This window comes from Mya arenaria, chromosome 4 (assembly GCF_026914265.1).
Source record: "Mya arenaria isolate MELC-2E11 chromosome 4, ASM2691426v1".
Taxonomy (NCBI): domain Eukaryota; kingdom Metazoa; phylum Mollusca; class Bivalvia; order Myida; family Myidae; genus Mya; species Mya arenaria.
In genome coordinates, this window is record NC_069125.1 from 13,599,059 (window position 1) to 13,614,305 (window position 15,247).

Here is a 15,247-nt window from a genome sequence, read left to right on the forward strand (position 1 = left end):
TATTGTACTTACCTGTATTGTACCTGTATTGTACCTACCTGTATTTTACCTTTACGGTACCTGTATTGTACTTACCTGTATTGTACCTGTATTGTACCTACCTGTATTTTACCTTTACTGTACCTGTATTGTACCTACCAGTATTGTACCTGTATTGTACCTACCTGTATTTTACCTTTACGGTACCTGTATTGTACTTACCTGTATTGTACCTGTATTGTACCTACCTGTATTGTACCTGTATTGTACCTACCTGTATTTTACCTTTACTGTACCTGTATTCTACCTACCTGTATTGTACCTACCTGTATTTTACCTTTACGGTACCTGTATTGTACTTACCTGTATTGTACCTGTATTGTACCTACCTGTATTGTACCTGTATTGTACTTACCTGTAATGTACCTGTATTTTACCTGTATTTTACCTGTATTGTACCTGTATTGTACCTACCTGTATTTTACCTTTACGGTACCTGTATTGTACTTACCTGTATTGTACCTGTATTTTACTTACCTGTATTTTACCTGTATTGTACCTACCTGTATTTTACCTTTACGGTACCTGTATTGTACTTACCTGTATTGTACCTGTATTGTAGCTAACTGTATTTTACCTTTACTCTACCTGCATTCTACCTACCTGTATTGTACCTATATTGTGCCTACCTGTATTTTACCTTTACTCTACCTGCATTCTACCTACCTGTATTGTACCTACCTGTATTTTACCTTTACGGTACCTATATTGTACTTACCTGTATTGTACCTGTATTTTACCTAACTGTATTTTACCTTTACTCTACCTGCATTCTACCTACCTGTATTGTACCTATATTGTGCCTACCTGTATTTACCTGTATTGTACCTGTATTGTACCTACCTGTATTTTACCTTTACGGTACCTGTATTGTACTTACTTGTATTGTACCTGTATTGTACCTAACTGTATTTTACCTTTACTCTACCTGCATTCTACCTACCTGTATTGTACCTATATTGTGCCTACCTGTATTTACCTGTTTTATGCATGTACTGTACCTACCTGTATTTTACCTGTGCTGTACATGCATTGTACCTGCCTGTACTGTTTCTGTATTGTACCTACCTCTACTGTACCTGTAGTGTACCTACCTGTATTGTACCTGTTTTGTACCTGTATTGTACCTACCTGTACTGTTCCTGTATTGTACCTACCTCTACTGTACCTGCATTGTACCTACCTCTACTGTACCTGCATTGTACCTACCTCTACTGAACCTGCATTGTACCTATATTTACTGTACCTCTACTGTACTTGCATTGAACCTACCTCTACTGTTCCTGTACTGTACCTGCATTGTACCTACCTCTACTGTACCTGTACTGTACCTTCATTGTATATAACTATACTGTATCTATATTGTACCTGCATTGTACATACCTCTACTGTACCTGTACTGTTCCTGCATTGTACCTACCTCTACTGTTTCTGCATTGTACCTACCTCTACTGTACCTGCATTGTACCTACCTCTACTGTACCTGCATTGTACCTACCTCTACCGAACCTGCATTGTACCTGCATTGTACCTACCTTTACTGTACCTGTACTGTACCTGCATTGTACCTACCTCTACTGTACCTGTACTGTACCTGCATTGTACCTACCTTTACTGTACCTGTACTGTACCTGCATTGTACCTACCTCTACTGTACCTGTACTGTACCTGTATTGTACCTACCTCTACTGTACCTGTACCGTACCTGCATTGTACCTACCTCTACTGAACCTATACTGTACCTGTATTGTACCTGTATTGTGCGTGTATTGTACCTGTAATGGACCTGCATTGTACCTACCTCTACTTTGCCTGTATTGTACATGTATTGTACTTGTGCTGTAACTGTAGTGTGCCTGCCATGTACCTACCTCTACTTAACCTGCATTGTACCTACCTCTACTGTACCTGTATTGTACATGGATTGTACTAACCTGTACTGTACCTGTGTTGTACCAGTGTTGTACCTGTACTGTACCTGCATTGTACCTACCTTTACTGTACCTGTACTGTACCTGCATTGTACCTACCTCTACTGTACCTGTACTGTACCTGCATTGTACCTACCTCAACTGTACCTGTACTGTACCTGTATTGTACCTGTATTGTGCGTGTATTGTACCTGTATTGGACCTGCATTGTACCTACCTCTACTTTGCCTGTATTGTACTTGTGCTGTAACTGTAGTGTGCCTGCCATGTACCTACCTCTACTTAACCTGCATTGTACCTACCTCTACTGTACCTGTATTGTACATGGATTGTACTTACCTGTACTGTACCTGTGTTGTACCAGTATTGTACCTGTACTGTACCTGCAATTAACCTACTTGTATTGAAACTAGTGATGAAATGATAATCAAGTACAATCGATAAATCGTCGCTGGCAATGATATGTCGGCGTCAATCGATAGTAGTTGTCCAAAATCGATGTCCCTAATGCTACTTCCTGTAACTACTTATTTTTTGTTTTGTGGTGAAAGTCGAATAATGTGGTGAATGTAAACACTTTTGCTTAAAAACTTACAAACTCTCTCAAAATTACAAATTGTTTTTAATTGTTTATTTATTTCATAAAACCTCCTTCAATTACATGTCTCTATAATGTAGTGGGCCCGGTCTTACCTGCAAATACCGGTGATCCTGGTACGATGCATTCTGTTTTTGAAACATTTTTTGGTATCGTTTGTAAATAACTAATTTACTCTCTTTTTTGAAATCATGATGTCCGATTGAAATGTTCAATATAACAGGTTATTGAATTTTCAGCTGGTTAACAAATATTTAATATGCTTTTACATGGATAAAATGCTAAGATAACGTACTTAATGCGGTGTGTCTTATTTTTGATAATTCCTTATTCCAAATTACAGATTAGAAAAAGAGTACCATCCCAGCTGAAACGATTATTGTTGCTGCAATAGATTTCGGATCAGCCTTCTTAGGATTCGCCTTTGTGGTAAGAGGTGACTTGAAAACTTTTGCTTTTGCTTGATCCGGACAAGTCATTTGCGGCGTTTGGGTATGCAGCAGAAGAAAAGTACAGTTCTTTGTTTGAAGATGACAGGGGAAGAAAAAGCTCAAGCCACAAATCTTACTACTACTTCCGGCGCTTGAAGATGAGGCTGTATAGCTCAGACAGATCTATGGTGTGTTTAAAAAGTGGTTATGTAGGTGTTGGTCTGTTGTTAGAAGGATAAAACATATGTATATGATTGTTTTTTATGTCAAAAAGCGTGTAAGCTTATTCATGCATAATTACAAATTTTGTTTTATATTGTTTATGCTTTCACAACTTTAATTTATACCGAATTGCAAAATTTAGGAAATGACAGAGGCTAGAATACTAGCTTTGGCTATACCAATTAAACATTAAAACGAATTGATTAGTGTTTATCTTCTCGTGCATGTATATTAACATCAAATGATAAAACAAATCTATAATCACAATTCAATTTATCCAGCATTTTATCACACCAGTTAATAGTAAATGAAGATGTTGGCTGATTGCATTTACAGACGTTGAGCAGATATGTTGGAATTGAGGACGAGCATGGGAAGAGAATGAAGGCAATTGATGTCTTCAGCATCTGCATCAAATATTTAGCAGAGGAGTTTACGAAGCTTGGAAGAAACAGGTCAAGTGATAGCTGTCAAACTAACTTTAGAAAGCAACACAGTATTGTTTTTAATGTGACATATTTCTTACATTTGCACTTACCAGGTTGCGTAATTATCTCCTAGTGGTATGCAAAATGACACCTTTGATAATTATAATTTATATATACCAATTTAAGTGTCATTTAAGTATTTCTACGTGATTTGAGTAAATGCTGATTCTCTCCAGGATACCAGATTTGACCGAAGACGATGTCCACTGGGTATTGACAGTTCCTGCAATTTGGTCTGACAGTTCAAAGCAGTTCATGCGAGTCGCAGCTGAGCTAGTATGCACGTTTAGTAACAACATTTGTTTTCAACTAACTTTATTTCTAACCTTATCTTTCAAAGGTCATATTGAATGACATGATTTTATGTTGCTTAGGGATAATTAAATACGAATCTCATATAAGCATGTGTTATGATTGAGTCGTTGACAGAATGGCAAGTTTTATTATTTTCCATATTTGATTGTTTTAAACAAATTCATACTTAGGATTAAGGGTTTGAGCTTTCGCAGAATCGCCCTTTCAGAATGTATTTTACAAATATAGGCTGGGCTAGACGGAAATCGCCTTACGATAGATCTTGAACCAGAAGCAGCATCGCTGTTTTGTATGCGTGTGCCGAGCAAGAGCCAAGCAGAAGCGTCCACAACAGTGTCACAGTTTCAAGAAGGGATCAAGTACATGGTAGTTGATGCAGTAGGTAGGTTTATTGGTATCGAACTCATTGGGAAATGTCTTCAATTTATTTTATTGAAATAGTATATGACATATATGTTTCTAATCCAATAGGTTTGAGTATTGAATTAGTATAAAATTAGTTAGTTATATTTGATACTAAACGACGTTTCTATGCGGAATAAATATGGGGAAAAGGTAAAACACTTATTTAACAAATAGTGCAATACTTGAAAGAACAGAGCCCGAAAGCTGAGCTACTCTGATCAAAATTGTAACAGGTTTGTTTTCTTTTGTGTATCTGCATTGATTGTTTGGACTTTGATATTTGTGTCATTACACTTACTCATTGAAAAACTCTAGATCATGCGTCCTCTTCATGATTCAGCCTGTTAATCTAGTATTTGCCAATGGAAATACTCTTTAGAAAAACTCATTTTTAGATCTAGAAAAACATGTTTCCTGAACTGAATTCTTTTTTCAGTTATTTGTTTGTTATAACGCGTAAACAACAACAGGAATTGGTCTACGTTTAATTAGCCAAGATGGTTCGTTCATCTTAACAAATGTCAGTCATTATCACTGTTTGACTTTCAGTATCACTGTTTGCCATTTAAAATCACTTTCCGTGATTTTTCCGTGACTGCGCCTCCAATGTAATTGGTGAAAAATTATCAATTGCTTTATTAAAGGTTTTATTTCCAGAAAGCACTGTAGATGTTATCGTGCACGAGATAGTTGGCGACAAAAAGCTGAAAGAACTGACGTCGGCCAGCGGAGGGCCATAGGGTGGTACAATGGTTGACAACGAATTCGATGCTTTCATGGAGACAATTTTCGGTTTGTTTTGGCATTTACCGTAAAGGACATAACATAAATCTGAACCGTCACGAAATATTATATTATTGCTTCCACAGTAACTTCTTCTTGCCTGACAGATTAAGTCTCAGTTGTTCATAGGATATGTTTAGAAATTAATTTATTTATTTTGATATTGTGAGTAAATTTAAAAACGTCCATTAAGTAGTTGATAAAACTGTTTGCGAGTATACATGTTTGTAAATTACAAAAGTGTATTTTTTAAGTTTTGTAGGCAAAGACTTCTACCGGTTTAAAAACGAATGAGTAGGTGATTACACTGATCTTCATAGAGAGCTTGAACTGAAAAAGAGGAACGTAAATTCAAACGACGATGAGAAAGAAACCTTCTCATTGACATTTGCTTTGCTGGAGTTTATGGACAAGAAAATGGCTACGTTAGTGGACCAACAGCTGCAAATATACAACGGCGATGTCTCTTTAAGGAGTGGAAAACTTAGGATTGCTAGCAAGACAATGAGCGGATGGTTCAAAGAATCTTGTTTGAAGACTACACAACACTTAAAGAGCATTTTACAACAAATAGTATGCGCTGGAACAAACACCATTTTGTTGGTGGGTGGTTATGCCGAGTCCCCAATGTTGCAAAGTGAAATTAAAGATGCATTCAGAGATAAGACAGTCATAATCCCGGATGAAGCCGGCTTGGCCGTATTAAAAGGCGCTGTTCTGTTTGGACACGACCCTCTAGTTGTAGTATCAAGAATTGCAAGATGCTCCTATGGCATTTGTGTGTTCCGCGGATTTGACCCAAGGAAACATGCACAAGAAAAGAAAACAGTCATTCGAGGAAAATTTAAATGCAGTGATATCTTCGCAGAACATGTTCAAAGAGGTGACGAGCTTACCGATGGACAGGCACAGATGCACCAACGTTATTCTAAATTAGAAGCTGACCAAATCGCGTTTGTTCTGGATATATATATACATTCACCAATGGCGATCCAAGATTCGTTGATGATAAGGATTGTACTTACTATTAGAAGAAACGTACTTTCATGTGATTGTTTATCCTGGTATATAAGATCTTGTTTTGCTATGGTCATGACCTATTTTCAATCAGCGTTGCTTGATTTTATCAGCTTATTTTTACATTTAACCAGTAATTTTAAACATCTTTGTTTTGTTTAGTATTTCTATGTTACAGCCCGCTTTTTTATCTACATAGCAGTCGTTTCATGTATTAAGATTATAATATGTCTGTTTAACACATTGTGGTTGTCAACGCATGTTACTGAAAATATACATTGTCTTAACATATACAAAAGACAGTTAAAATCTGTCACAAATGACATAAGATTCACGGTGATTACATTGTTTAATATACTGAAATGTTACACCACTTCAGGTGGTCGTTTTTACATGTTTGAGTTGCTTCAGTCCAAGAGCTGGAAATGTTTTATATTGAAAACCAATATTTTTACTTCTTATGCCCTTTATATGTATGCACGTGTTTATAATGTTTATATATGTATAAACACTAATTACATGTGTACAATGTGACTTTTCGTAGCAATTACACATTTATTTTAAGCCCTTATGAGCTACAAGCGAAACCGGTAGGCTTATTAAAGAAAGGAATACCTATGTGATGTTACTTTTTTATTTGGTTTTATATGCATGTGTATATACATATATATGAAAATCAGATGTCAGTAGTTTAATTAAGATCTATCAGTATGTTTAATATATTTTTCAATACAAATTGTTTGTCATCTTAAAAAAACTATTCTTGTTTTCTTGGATTTTATAGTTTTATAGTGTGCCGCAGCTAGGAGTATGTTTATTGAGTGCATAAGCGTTGTAGGAAGCTAACATGTATCATTCATTGTAAGAATGGTAGCAGTAAATAATCAGACTCATTGCTTTAATAATTTGACCTGGATATGCAAGATTCAGTGAGCCTGTTTTGGGTTTTGAATGTCTTGCAGATGCAAGGGCTCTGGGGGGAAAAATATTCGGTCAGTAAGTGAGGTGCGAGTGGAATGAATGTTAGGTTTTGGGTTAATGAATCGGAAAACGAACCAATGTTTAGTAAGTAATATTTATATGCAACATATAAGCAAACTTGATAAAACAGCATGAAGGGTGGAGGGGTGGTTCGCGGTTAATAAAATAAATTTGTAAATCTTCTCTGAAAATTTTTCACTGCTGCGCGTCCAAAACGAGGCTAATTTATGACAGAGGTTATGTTGCACTAAATAATGTGCGGTTACACTAAACTTATTTATGTTGCGATATCTCCAACTTCCAAGGCCAACATACAATGAAGAAAATTATAATAATAGTATGTCTCACAAATATCAACCACTTTATAAATGGCTTATAAAGTATGATTTTATATTTGCACAGCCAAGTTTCCGCAGTTCATTTGTGGCAAAAGGGAAAAGGAAGAGTAACTCCGAAATGGTTGGAAATGTCTGGCAGATATAGATTTTGCCAGACGGATTTATTTTTGAAGTTTTAAATTAGGAAAAAGGTTTGTAGAGTTTAAAAAGCGATCACAAAGTTGGACGGCAATCGCCCACAAACACGTCCAACCAAGGAAGCGAGGCTGTGCAAGTACCGAAAAGAGATGTGATACCAACTACGTACAAAAGGCTGAATGAATAATATGGAAGCAAACGTGGCAACACCCCAATGGCCAGGATGTTAGAGACTACATAAAAATAGTTTCAAAAAAGGTGAACAGTGAAGCAAAATATGGCAAAAATTTAGCAAAACAATATGAACAATACGTAAGGAAAGCTAAATAAAATATTATGCATTGTTGGTTGGCCAAACCCCAATGGCCGCATTGTCAAGGACAATGATAATACCAATGGAATAAAAAGGCACTTGGAATTCAAAATAACAGAGGTAAAAAGAAAACAACAACAATAGTTATAATGCAGTTGAAAAATGGCCACACCCCTATGGCCAAATTGTAACTTCAACTAATAGTAGACATATGGATATAATAAGACTAGAGCGTGTCACAAAATGTACAAAAACAAAAACACAGTAGTTAATTCATGCTACAGTGGCCACACCCCAATGGCCAGCTTGTAACATGAGCACAGTTATTTAACCAAGGGATACGATAAGACTAGAATAAGATAACAAGGTACAAGATATATACAAAGCATATGCCCTAACAGCAAAAACGGACATTTGTAACATAGGTAAACAAAACTATAAAATGAAATGTATATACAAGAAAGGTTAGTCTCCATTCACAAGTAGGGGAGATATGTAGATGGCATGAGAACAAATGAAAATGAACCTAGAAGAGGAAAGAACCCAGAGGGAAACCACACCCCAATGTCTTCAGAGGCTGCTAATATGTGAGGCAAGTCAGAGGTACGAGTATTAAGAACTGATGTTGGGAAGACGGATGTAGCGGCGGAAAGCATTTGACCGCCAGCGCCCCATGCGCATTATTTCATTGTCAGGGACCCCAAGGAGAGCAGCTTGGATACAAGCACCTATCCGAAAACTGTGGAGTTTATAAGTACTTTGGAAAGGTTAGCGTAAACAAGAAGTTCATTGAAAACGGACCGAAACTTCGCAACTGAAATTGGTGATGAAATGGAAGACACGAATAATGGGCCATCTTTGTCCCCCTGACTAGGAAGTAAGCCTGCAGGGCTTTAACAGGGCATAATGGGGATTGGGATTTGATCAGGATGGTTAGAGGTTTGTCAGTCTTCTGAGTTTTGTAATTATGTAAATGTAAGCGCAAGAATGTTGGGGAGACTGTAACATGTTGGCGTTGAACAACAGCTGAGGATAAATGTGGTGAAAGTGGTAACAATTCACCAATGAGAAAAAAAACAAAGAAAGCTAGAAGTATAATGGCACAGTAAAGCTTTTGCAGGTAAGGTGAAGATTGGTACAAAGAAGCAACGCCTTGAATTAACAGTGTGATGTGGGTGTGTAGAGGAAGACGGGTGTCGACGTGTTGCTTGAGTTTACGACAACCCAACGTCATGCGACGGACTTGGGTATTAGCACATGGGTCAGGAAATCCCGAATGGGAATGAAAATAGGAAATGACCGAAAGGTTACTGTTGATAGTGGAAGGTGAGAGACCTTGTTTGAAAAGATGGGCCACAAAGGAAGTGATCAAGTCAACAGACAATGGCAGAACAGGTTGATGCGAAGCGAAGTTTGCATGGAAATCTTTGAATTTGGTCCATGATTTGGAGTACACTGCACGGGTCGAAGGTGCTAATGATGCCTCCAATAACTGTTCCTTCAATGAAGCAAGCTCAGAGGTGACACATGATGGAGTATGGGAAGTGGGATTGGGTCCAAGTGAGGCGCGAGTCTTAGGGCCTTCTCGACCTGAAACCGAGACAGAAGATCACACATCGTATTATGGGCGGTGGGGATATGTTTAGAACGGAAACAAAAAATGTGTTCAAGGGCCTGAAGTACAATTATGCGAATAAGCTTCATCATGACAGGGTCCTTAGAAGTTTGGCTATTGAGGCAGTGAACCACGGCAAGGTTGTCACAGATGAAGAGGATGTTTTTATTATGCCAGCTTTTGCCAAACAGAAACACAGCTAATGTGATGGGGTATTGTTCCAGGATATTGATATGGTGGGATTTTGTTTTCTCAGTGAAGACACCATATGTCTATGAAGACATATGGGTACAGCCAAAACCTTTTGAACCGGCAGCATCAGTGTGTAAATGTAAAGTATCAGAGGATATGAAACGGTCACCAGTCAACAAAGTACAACCATTGTATTTGTCTAAAAAACTGTACCAAAGGTTGAGATCAGCTCGGCATTCGGCTGATAGCTTAATGAAGTGATGTTTGTTGGATACGCCAACAGTTGAGTCATAGAGTCTACGAAGGAAACAACGGCCAGGTTTTATGACCTTGCATGCAAAATTGAGATGACCCAATATGGATTGGAGCTGGTGTAAGGTAACCTTGCGTCGTTTCATAGACGTGGATAGCAAAGACTTAAGAGTCTGGAGCTTATCTTGTGGTAATCTGGCAGTGAGGGTCTCAGTGTCGATTAATATACCATGGACTTCAATTAAAGTTGAGGGCATAACTGTCTTTTGATGTTTAATGGGGACACCAATGTCCTGGGCAAGGGAGAAAAAAATATTAAGGTAGGACAGACATTCGTCAGACTGACGTTGGCCTACAAAAATAAAATCGTCAACTATGTGCGAAACTCGTTTAACTGAAAATTGGTTTTGTAGGATCCATTGCAAACATGAAGAGAAAGCATCAAAAATTTGGACAGACGAAGAAGCACCCATAGGTAACACAGTACCAAAATAGAAACATTTGTTTATAGAGAAACCTAGCTTATGGTAATCAAGTGGTGAAATGGGAATAATTTTAAAAGCTTCCTCAATGTCAGCTTTAGCTATGAGTGCACCTCTGCCAGCATCCAGACGTGCTACTGTGTCAAAGGTCTCCAAAGTAACTGTTGAGTGTTCGGGTGGGATAGTGGCATTGACTGAAAGGGAGTGCCTTGAGAATGACAAGTCGTGAATGACACGAAAAGAGGTGGATGATTTCTTTGGGACAACACCTAATGGTGAACAAATGCAATTGGGCAAGGGTGGGGCTAAGTACGGCCCTTTAACTCGACCTAGCTTTATTTCGGAAATAACCTTTGATCGAACAAAATCTAAATGGGTTGAAACGGAAGGGTGGTTGGAATGAATAGCGATTGAAGGCGTAGCTGTGGTACCAGGGAAACTCCACTTTGAAAACCTTTCAATAGAAAAGATGATTTTGCAGGGTCATAACCGTCCAAATACTTGGCAAGATCATTGGCACGTACCGGCGTTGGCAAAGGAATATTATTTGGAGGGATTTGGTGCCTTGCAGGAGGTAGGGTTGAATTTATGTGGGATGCTTGAGGGCCTGTCAGGCTGGTACTGACGGACAGGTTTGGAGCATTTGTGGGCACCATGGCTGTAGTCGGAGCAGTTGCCACAGCGGTGTGCAAGGGTGCACTTTGATTTAGGGCAAGAGCTTCGCTGCTGGAATTCCCAACAGTATCCTATCCTACGCATGACATAGTTTGGCATGGATGATTGGGAAAATTGTTGGGGACGAAAAAGTACAGGGCTTTAGATAGAACAGAACAGATAAGTCTCTGTGTGGAGATTTCCCCAAGGCACAGGGGAAGTGGCGCGGAGCTGTCGGAACTTCCTATCATACATTAGCCAACAATGAGGATTAAAGTGTGCCAAGGATTGGATTACTGTCATGTATTTAAAAAGTTCAGGAGATTCCAATGGGTATTTGGTGCAGTAAATGTCAGCGTACCTCTAAAATGCTTTACACCATGTTGTAATGGATTGTATTTTTTACAGGTATTGTTTGGACAGAGGTAACGGTTTGGTGGTCAGATTTTTTAATAATTCTGGTTTCCTGAAGGGTACTGTCCAAAAAGATGAGACGACTTAATTCCACGTACTCGCGATTGAGAATTTGTATTCGTAACGTTTTCTCAACTGGTGGGTGTACAATGGAGAAAACGCCTAAATCAACCTGTGGAGAAGGCTCAGTGAAAATATCAGCATTGTCAACACTATTAACTGAAACCTCAGACACAGAGTCAGACACATCCTCCATGCTGGCAGCCGTACCATCTTGCTTGGACAGTTTAGCCAGGAGAAGCGAAGAGATTTCCTCCAGGATGTCCTCATCGTTTGAAAGGGCCGCAGCAACCAAGGTGGCAAGGCGGTTCTGACCCGGCTGTTGAGGTTTGGAGGCCTTCCCTTTTCCCGAGGTCACCTCATTTGGCCGTCGTTTCGGCATACTGAAAAAGGTCAAAGCGCGAACAGTAACAGTATTACAAAGCAATATCGAGATATTGCCAACAGGTCACGGGAAAACCATATGACACAAAAAAGAATATGTGGAAACACTAAATTGGTACCAAGACTAGGTGAAAACCACAATGTCTGAATGGAAACACTGAAAATGGTTACAAAACCAGGTGAGACCATAACAGAAACTGTCAGCGCGTAAACACTTAAAATGGCCCATAAGCCAGGTGAAACACGCATAAACAATGGCAGAGTGGAAACACTGAAAAAGATTCATTAACCTATGGGAACCACAGCAGATGGTCCATATAGCAGTTGGATTACCCAGACGGCTCATAAAACAGGTGAAACCACTTAATGTGGACATACTGTATGGGTTCAAAGAACCAAAAGTGTCCTACATATTCACAATTGAAGATACGGCAAGTATAACCACACTATGCACTGAGCAAAAGAGCCAGTCAGGGGTAGCCAAGCCAATCAACCAAAATAGAAAGCCACATGGCCATAAAGACATACCTGCTAGTAATGCAGGGACTGCGTTTTCAAAGGTAGCGCTCCGCGAAGAGAACTGCGCCCCGAACCGAGCTAAAGTACCTCCTCATGCCCCGTGAAGGATCAACATGGATACCATCAGGGGCAACATAATCTGTGAGGAAGCGCGTGTTATAGTTGTTCCTGGAGTGTCTCCAAAATATCATCTGAGGTGCACCAGAGCAGAAACCCTCTAACTGCGCATTCGTGTCATCTACCCGCTGATTGTACACGGAGGCTCCCTGACGTGGAAGTATTTCGCTGATGATCACAACTTTACAACCTCCCGACAATAGATCCTGTGCAAAAGAAATAATAGCATTAGCCACTATAGAAGGAGTAGCAGTCGGATTGCAAAGGTCGTTGCTACCGATATCTACAAAGGTCATCGTGGCATCCAGGTCAGTAGCCATAATGTAATTCCTTCCACAGAGATTTAGAATGACTGGGATGTACAATGGTGGCTCCTCCCTGTCCATGCCAAAAAACCTGCATCCGGCTGGAATCAATGTTCATATTAGCCTGTCCATTTTGGACACACCAAGAAGAGAGACGTCTCGTAAATTAATGGCCTATAATCAAAACGCCGGCCATCATTAAAACAAAAACCCGTTGTAATATCACATAAAATAATTTAATGAAGCTAAAATGCCACAACAAAGAGAAGTAGGTCAAGACAGCGTCAGTAAACAAGAATCGACAATTATCCTTTAGCAAATCAATTCGTCATGGACAAGGAAAATACGGAAAGACGAAAACGTAGCTGTATTAAATAACAGACAAAATTGCGAATTTAACAATGAAAATAAAGGTGAATTGATAAAATAAATTTGTTAAACTTCTCTGAAAAGTTTTCACTGCTGCGCATCCAAAACGAGGCTAATTTATGACAGAGGTTATGTTGCACTAAATAATGTGCGGTTTCACTAAACTAATTTATGTTGCGATATCTCCAACCTCCAAGGCCAACATACAATGAAGAAAATTATAATAATATTATATACAACTAATAACTAGTACAGTAGTCTTAAAGTTAGACAGAAATAACGTGTACTGTGTAATCCATATGTGGTGCGACTTCTCCGTATTTGGCGCTTTGTAATGGTGCGAGTTTATGTTAGTACGACTTCTCTTGTAATCCCTAATCAATCAAGGATGAAGCTAGTTGTTGATCAGGTGTTGTTCTTATCACAAATCGGTCTTTTTGAGGCAGATATTGAAGTTTCATTTTCCAACTTTCATAAATTCGACTGTATCAGATTGAGTAAGTTTTCAAGTTGTTTTAGTCTCGAACTGTCTAATACCGTAGCCGATATATCACTTATATTTTGATCAAATCTTAGCCCACATGAACTCTGTTGAGTGGTTTCTTCTTGGCATTTTGCAAATGCGTGCCATTCGTCCGACTATATTTTGCATTTGTATTTGATTTTTTTAAATATGTGTTGCGCTCCATTTAAGCGAACGAACCGAGTAAAGACGTGAAGATCCTTATAAATTCAGGCAACAGGAAATAGATCTTAGTTCCTTACTTTCCATGGTTAAAATAATTAGTCTTGAAGAAGAAGGAAATGCCATTTTTTATTCATTTTTTTTTAATTGAACAGTATTATTTTCATTTCTTTAAATCAGGTCATCGTGTATATATATTGTATATATATATTATATGTCACTGGGGCGATGTTTCAACGATAATATTTAGAAACGACCTTGTGCACCGAATGGAGAGCAATTGCAATTAAACCCGCCTAGATCATTAGGTACGCCCCGTCTACCGTCTAATCCTAACATTCATATAGCACGTAGTAACATTAAAACAAATAATTTTTAACTTAATAATTTAACATAAGTTTTCGAACCTTCATATCGGTGCAAAAATCAACAGTTTCATTACTACATCTGAGAAACTTGTTAAAAGCTCCCTTTGGATTTTTCTGTATTCTCTCTGGGTCATCTCTAAAAACTTTCAGTCTCAACCGAATTTCAAACAATTTTTCAGAAACTGCTTAACTGTCATTATGTATACGTTGTACCCAGTGTTGTGAATCAGATATGATTAATTGATTAACAACGGAAAAACATAATGCCAATCTAAGTTGTGTTGTTTATCTGACCTTGAATGCAGTAAAGTATTGATGTCCATGAATTACTTTCTGAATGTGTATACTAAATTTCACGCGATGTATAAACTCATGATAACTCGTTTAATCCGTGTTACGTACTTCTATAAAACATATCTAAAATAGCATGAACAGTTAGAGAAAAAACAACAACAATGAACTAGCGGTCATGCTATTGCAAAAAAGCAATCCATACTTGATATAAGTCTAAAAAACTAGCACTACGTCATCATTATTGTTCGTTTCACATAATGATTTCTAAATCTATTAACATACTTTTAAAGTAAGATCAATCAAAACAGTTACTACAACGATTAATATTGTATTGTTTTACACACCTGATCAACGAATCATTTTGTAAGATCGAAACGAAATAACCGAACGTGGAAGTAAATAATTAAAGCGAAATATTTATATAGTTTGTGGAAAACAAGACGAATGAATCACATCCGTATCACATCCAGTATAAATACCTGGTTGAAGTGGGGAGCGAACCCACGGCGGAAAAGAACAAAATAGAAAACTGACTCTA

At 38.2% G+C, this 15,247-nt stretch overlaps 2 protein-coding genes across 2 annotated transcripts; one reads left to right on the forward strand and one right to left on the reverse strand.

The window, feature by feature from the left end:
* The first annotated feature begins 3,092 nt into the window (after positions 1-3,092).
* LOC128230392 (heat shock 70 kDa protein 12A-like) lies at positions 3,093-5,569 on the forward strand. The gene is made up of 6 exons (XM_052942612.1): positions 3,093-3,187; positions 3,558-3,676; positions 3,886-3,985; positions 4,253-4,406; positions 5,087-5,221; positions 5,467-5,569. Exons 1-5 carry the CDS (start codon positions 3,158-3,160, stop codon positions 5,167-5,169), a joined length of 486 nt encoding a protein of 161 aa, XP_052798572.1. The 5' UTR covers positions 3,093-3,157; the 3' UTR covers positions 5,170-5,221; positions 5,467-5,569.
* A 1,467-nt stretch (positions 5,570-7,036) lies between these two features.
* LOC128232064 (uncharacterized) lies at positions 7,037-12,349 on the reverse strand. The gene is made up of 2 exons (XM_052945405.1): positions 11,879-12,349; positions 7,037-9,589 (listed from the first exon to the last, which is right to left on the reverse strand). Exons 1-2 carry the CDS (start codon positions 12,048-12,050, stop codon positions 8,748-8,750), a joined length of 1,014 nt encoding a protein of 337 aa, XP_052801365.1. The 5' UTR covers positions 12,051-12,349; the 3' UTR covers positions 7,037-8,747.
* Positions 12,350-15,247: the final 2,898 nt, after the last annotated feature.

Coding starts and splice junctions, on each gene's coding strand:
- LOC128230392 (XM_052942612.1), top strand. CDS start 3,158: ATGAGGCTGTATAGCTCAGACAGATCTATG. Junction 3,677..3,885: donor ACGAAGCTTGGAAGAAACAG/GTCAAGTGATAG, acceptor GATTCTCTCCAG/GATACCAGATTTGACCGAAG. Junction 3,986..4,252: donor TGCGAGTCGCAGCTGAGCTA/GTATGCACGTTT, acceptor TTACAAATATAG/GCTGGGCTAGACGGAAATCG.
- LOC128232064 (XM_052945405.1), bottom strand. CDS start 12,050: ATGCCGAAACGACGGCCAAATGAGGTGACCTCGGGAAAAGGGAAGGCC. Junction 9,590..11,878: donor TAAACTGTCCAAGCAAGATG/GTACGGCTGCCA, acceptor TCTCGGTTTCAG/GTCGAGAAGGCCCTAAGACT.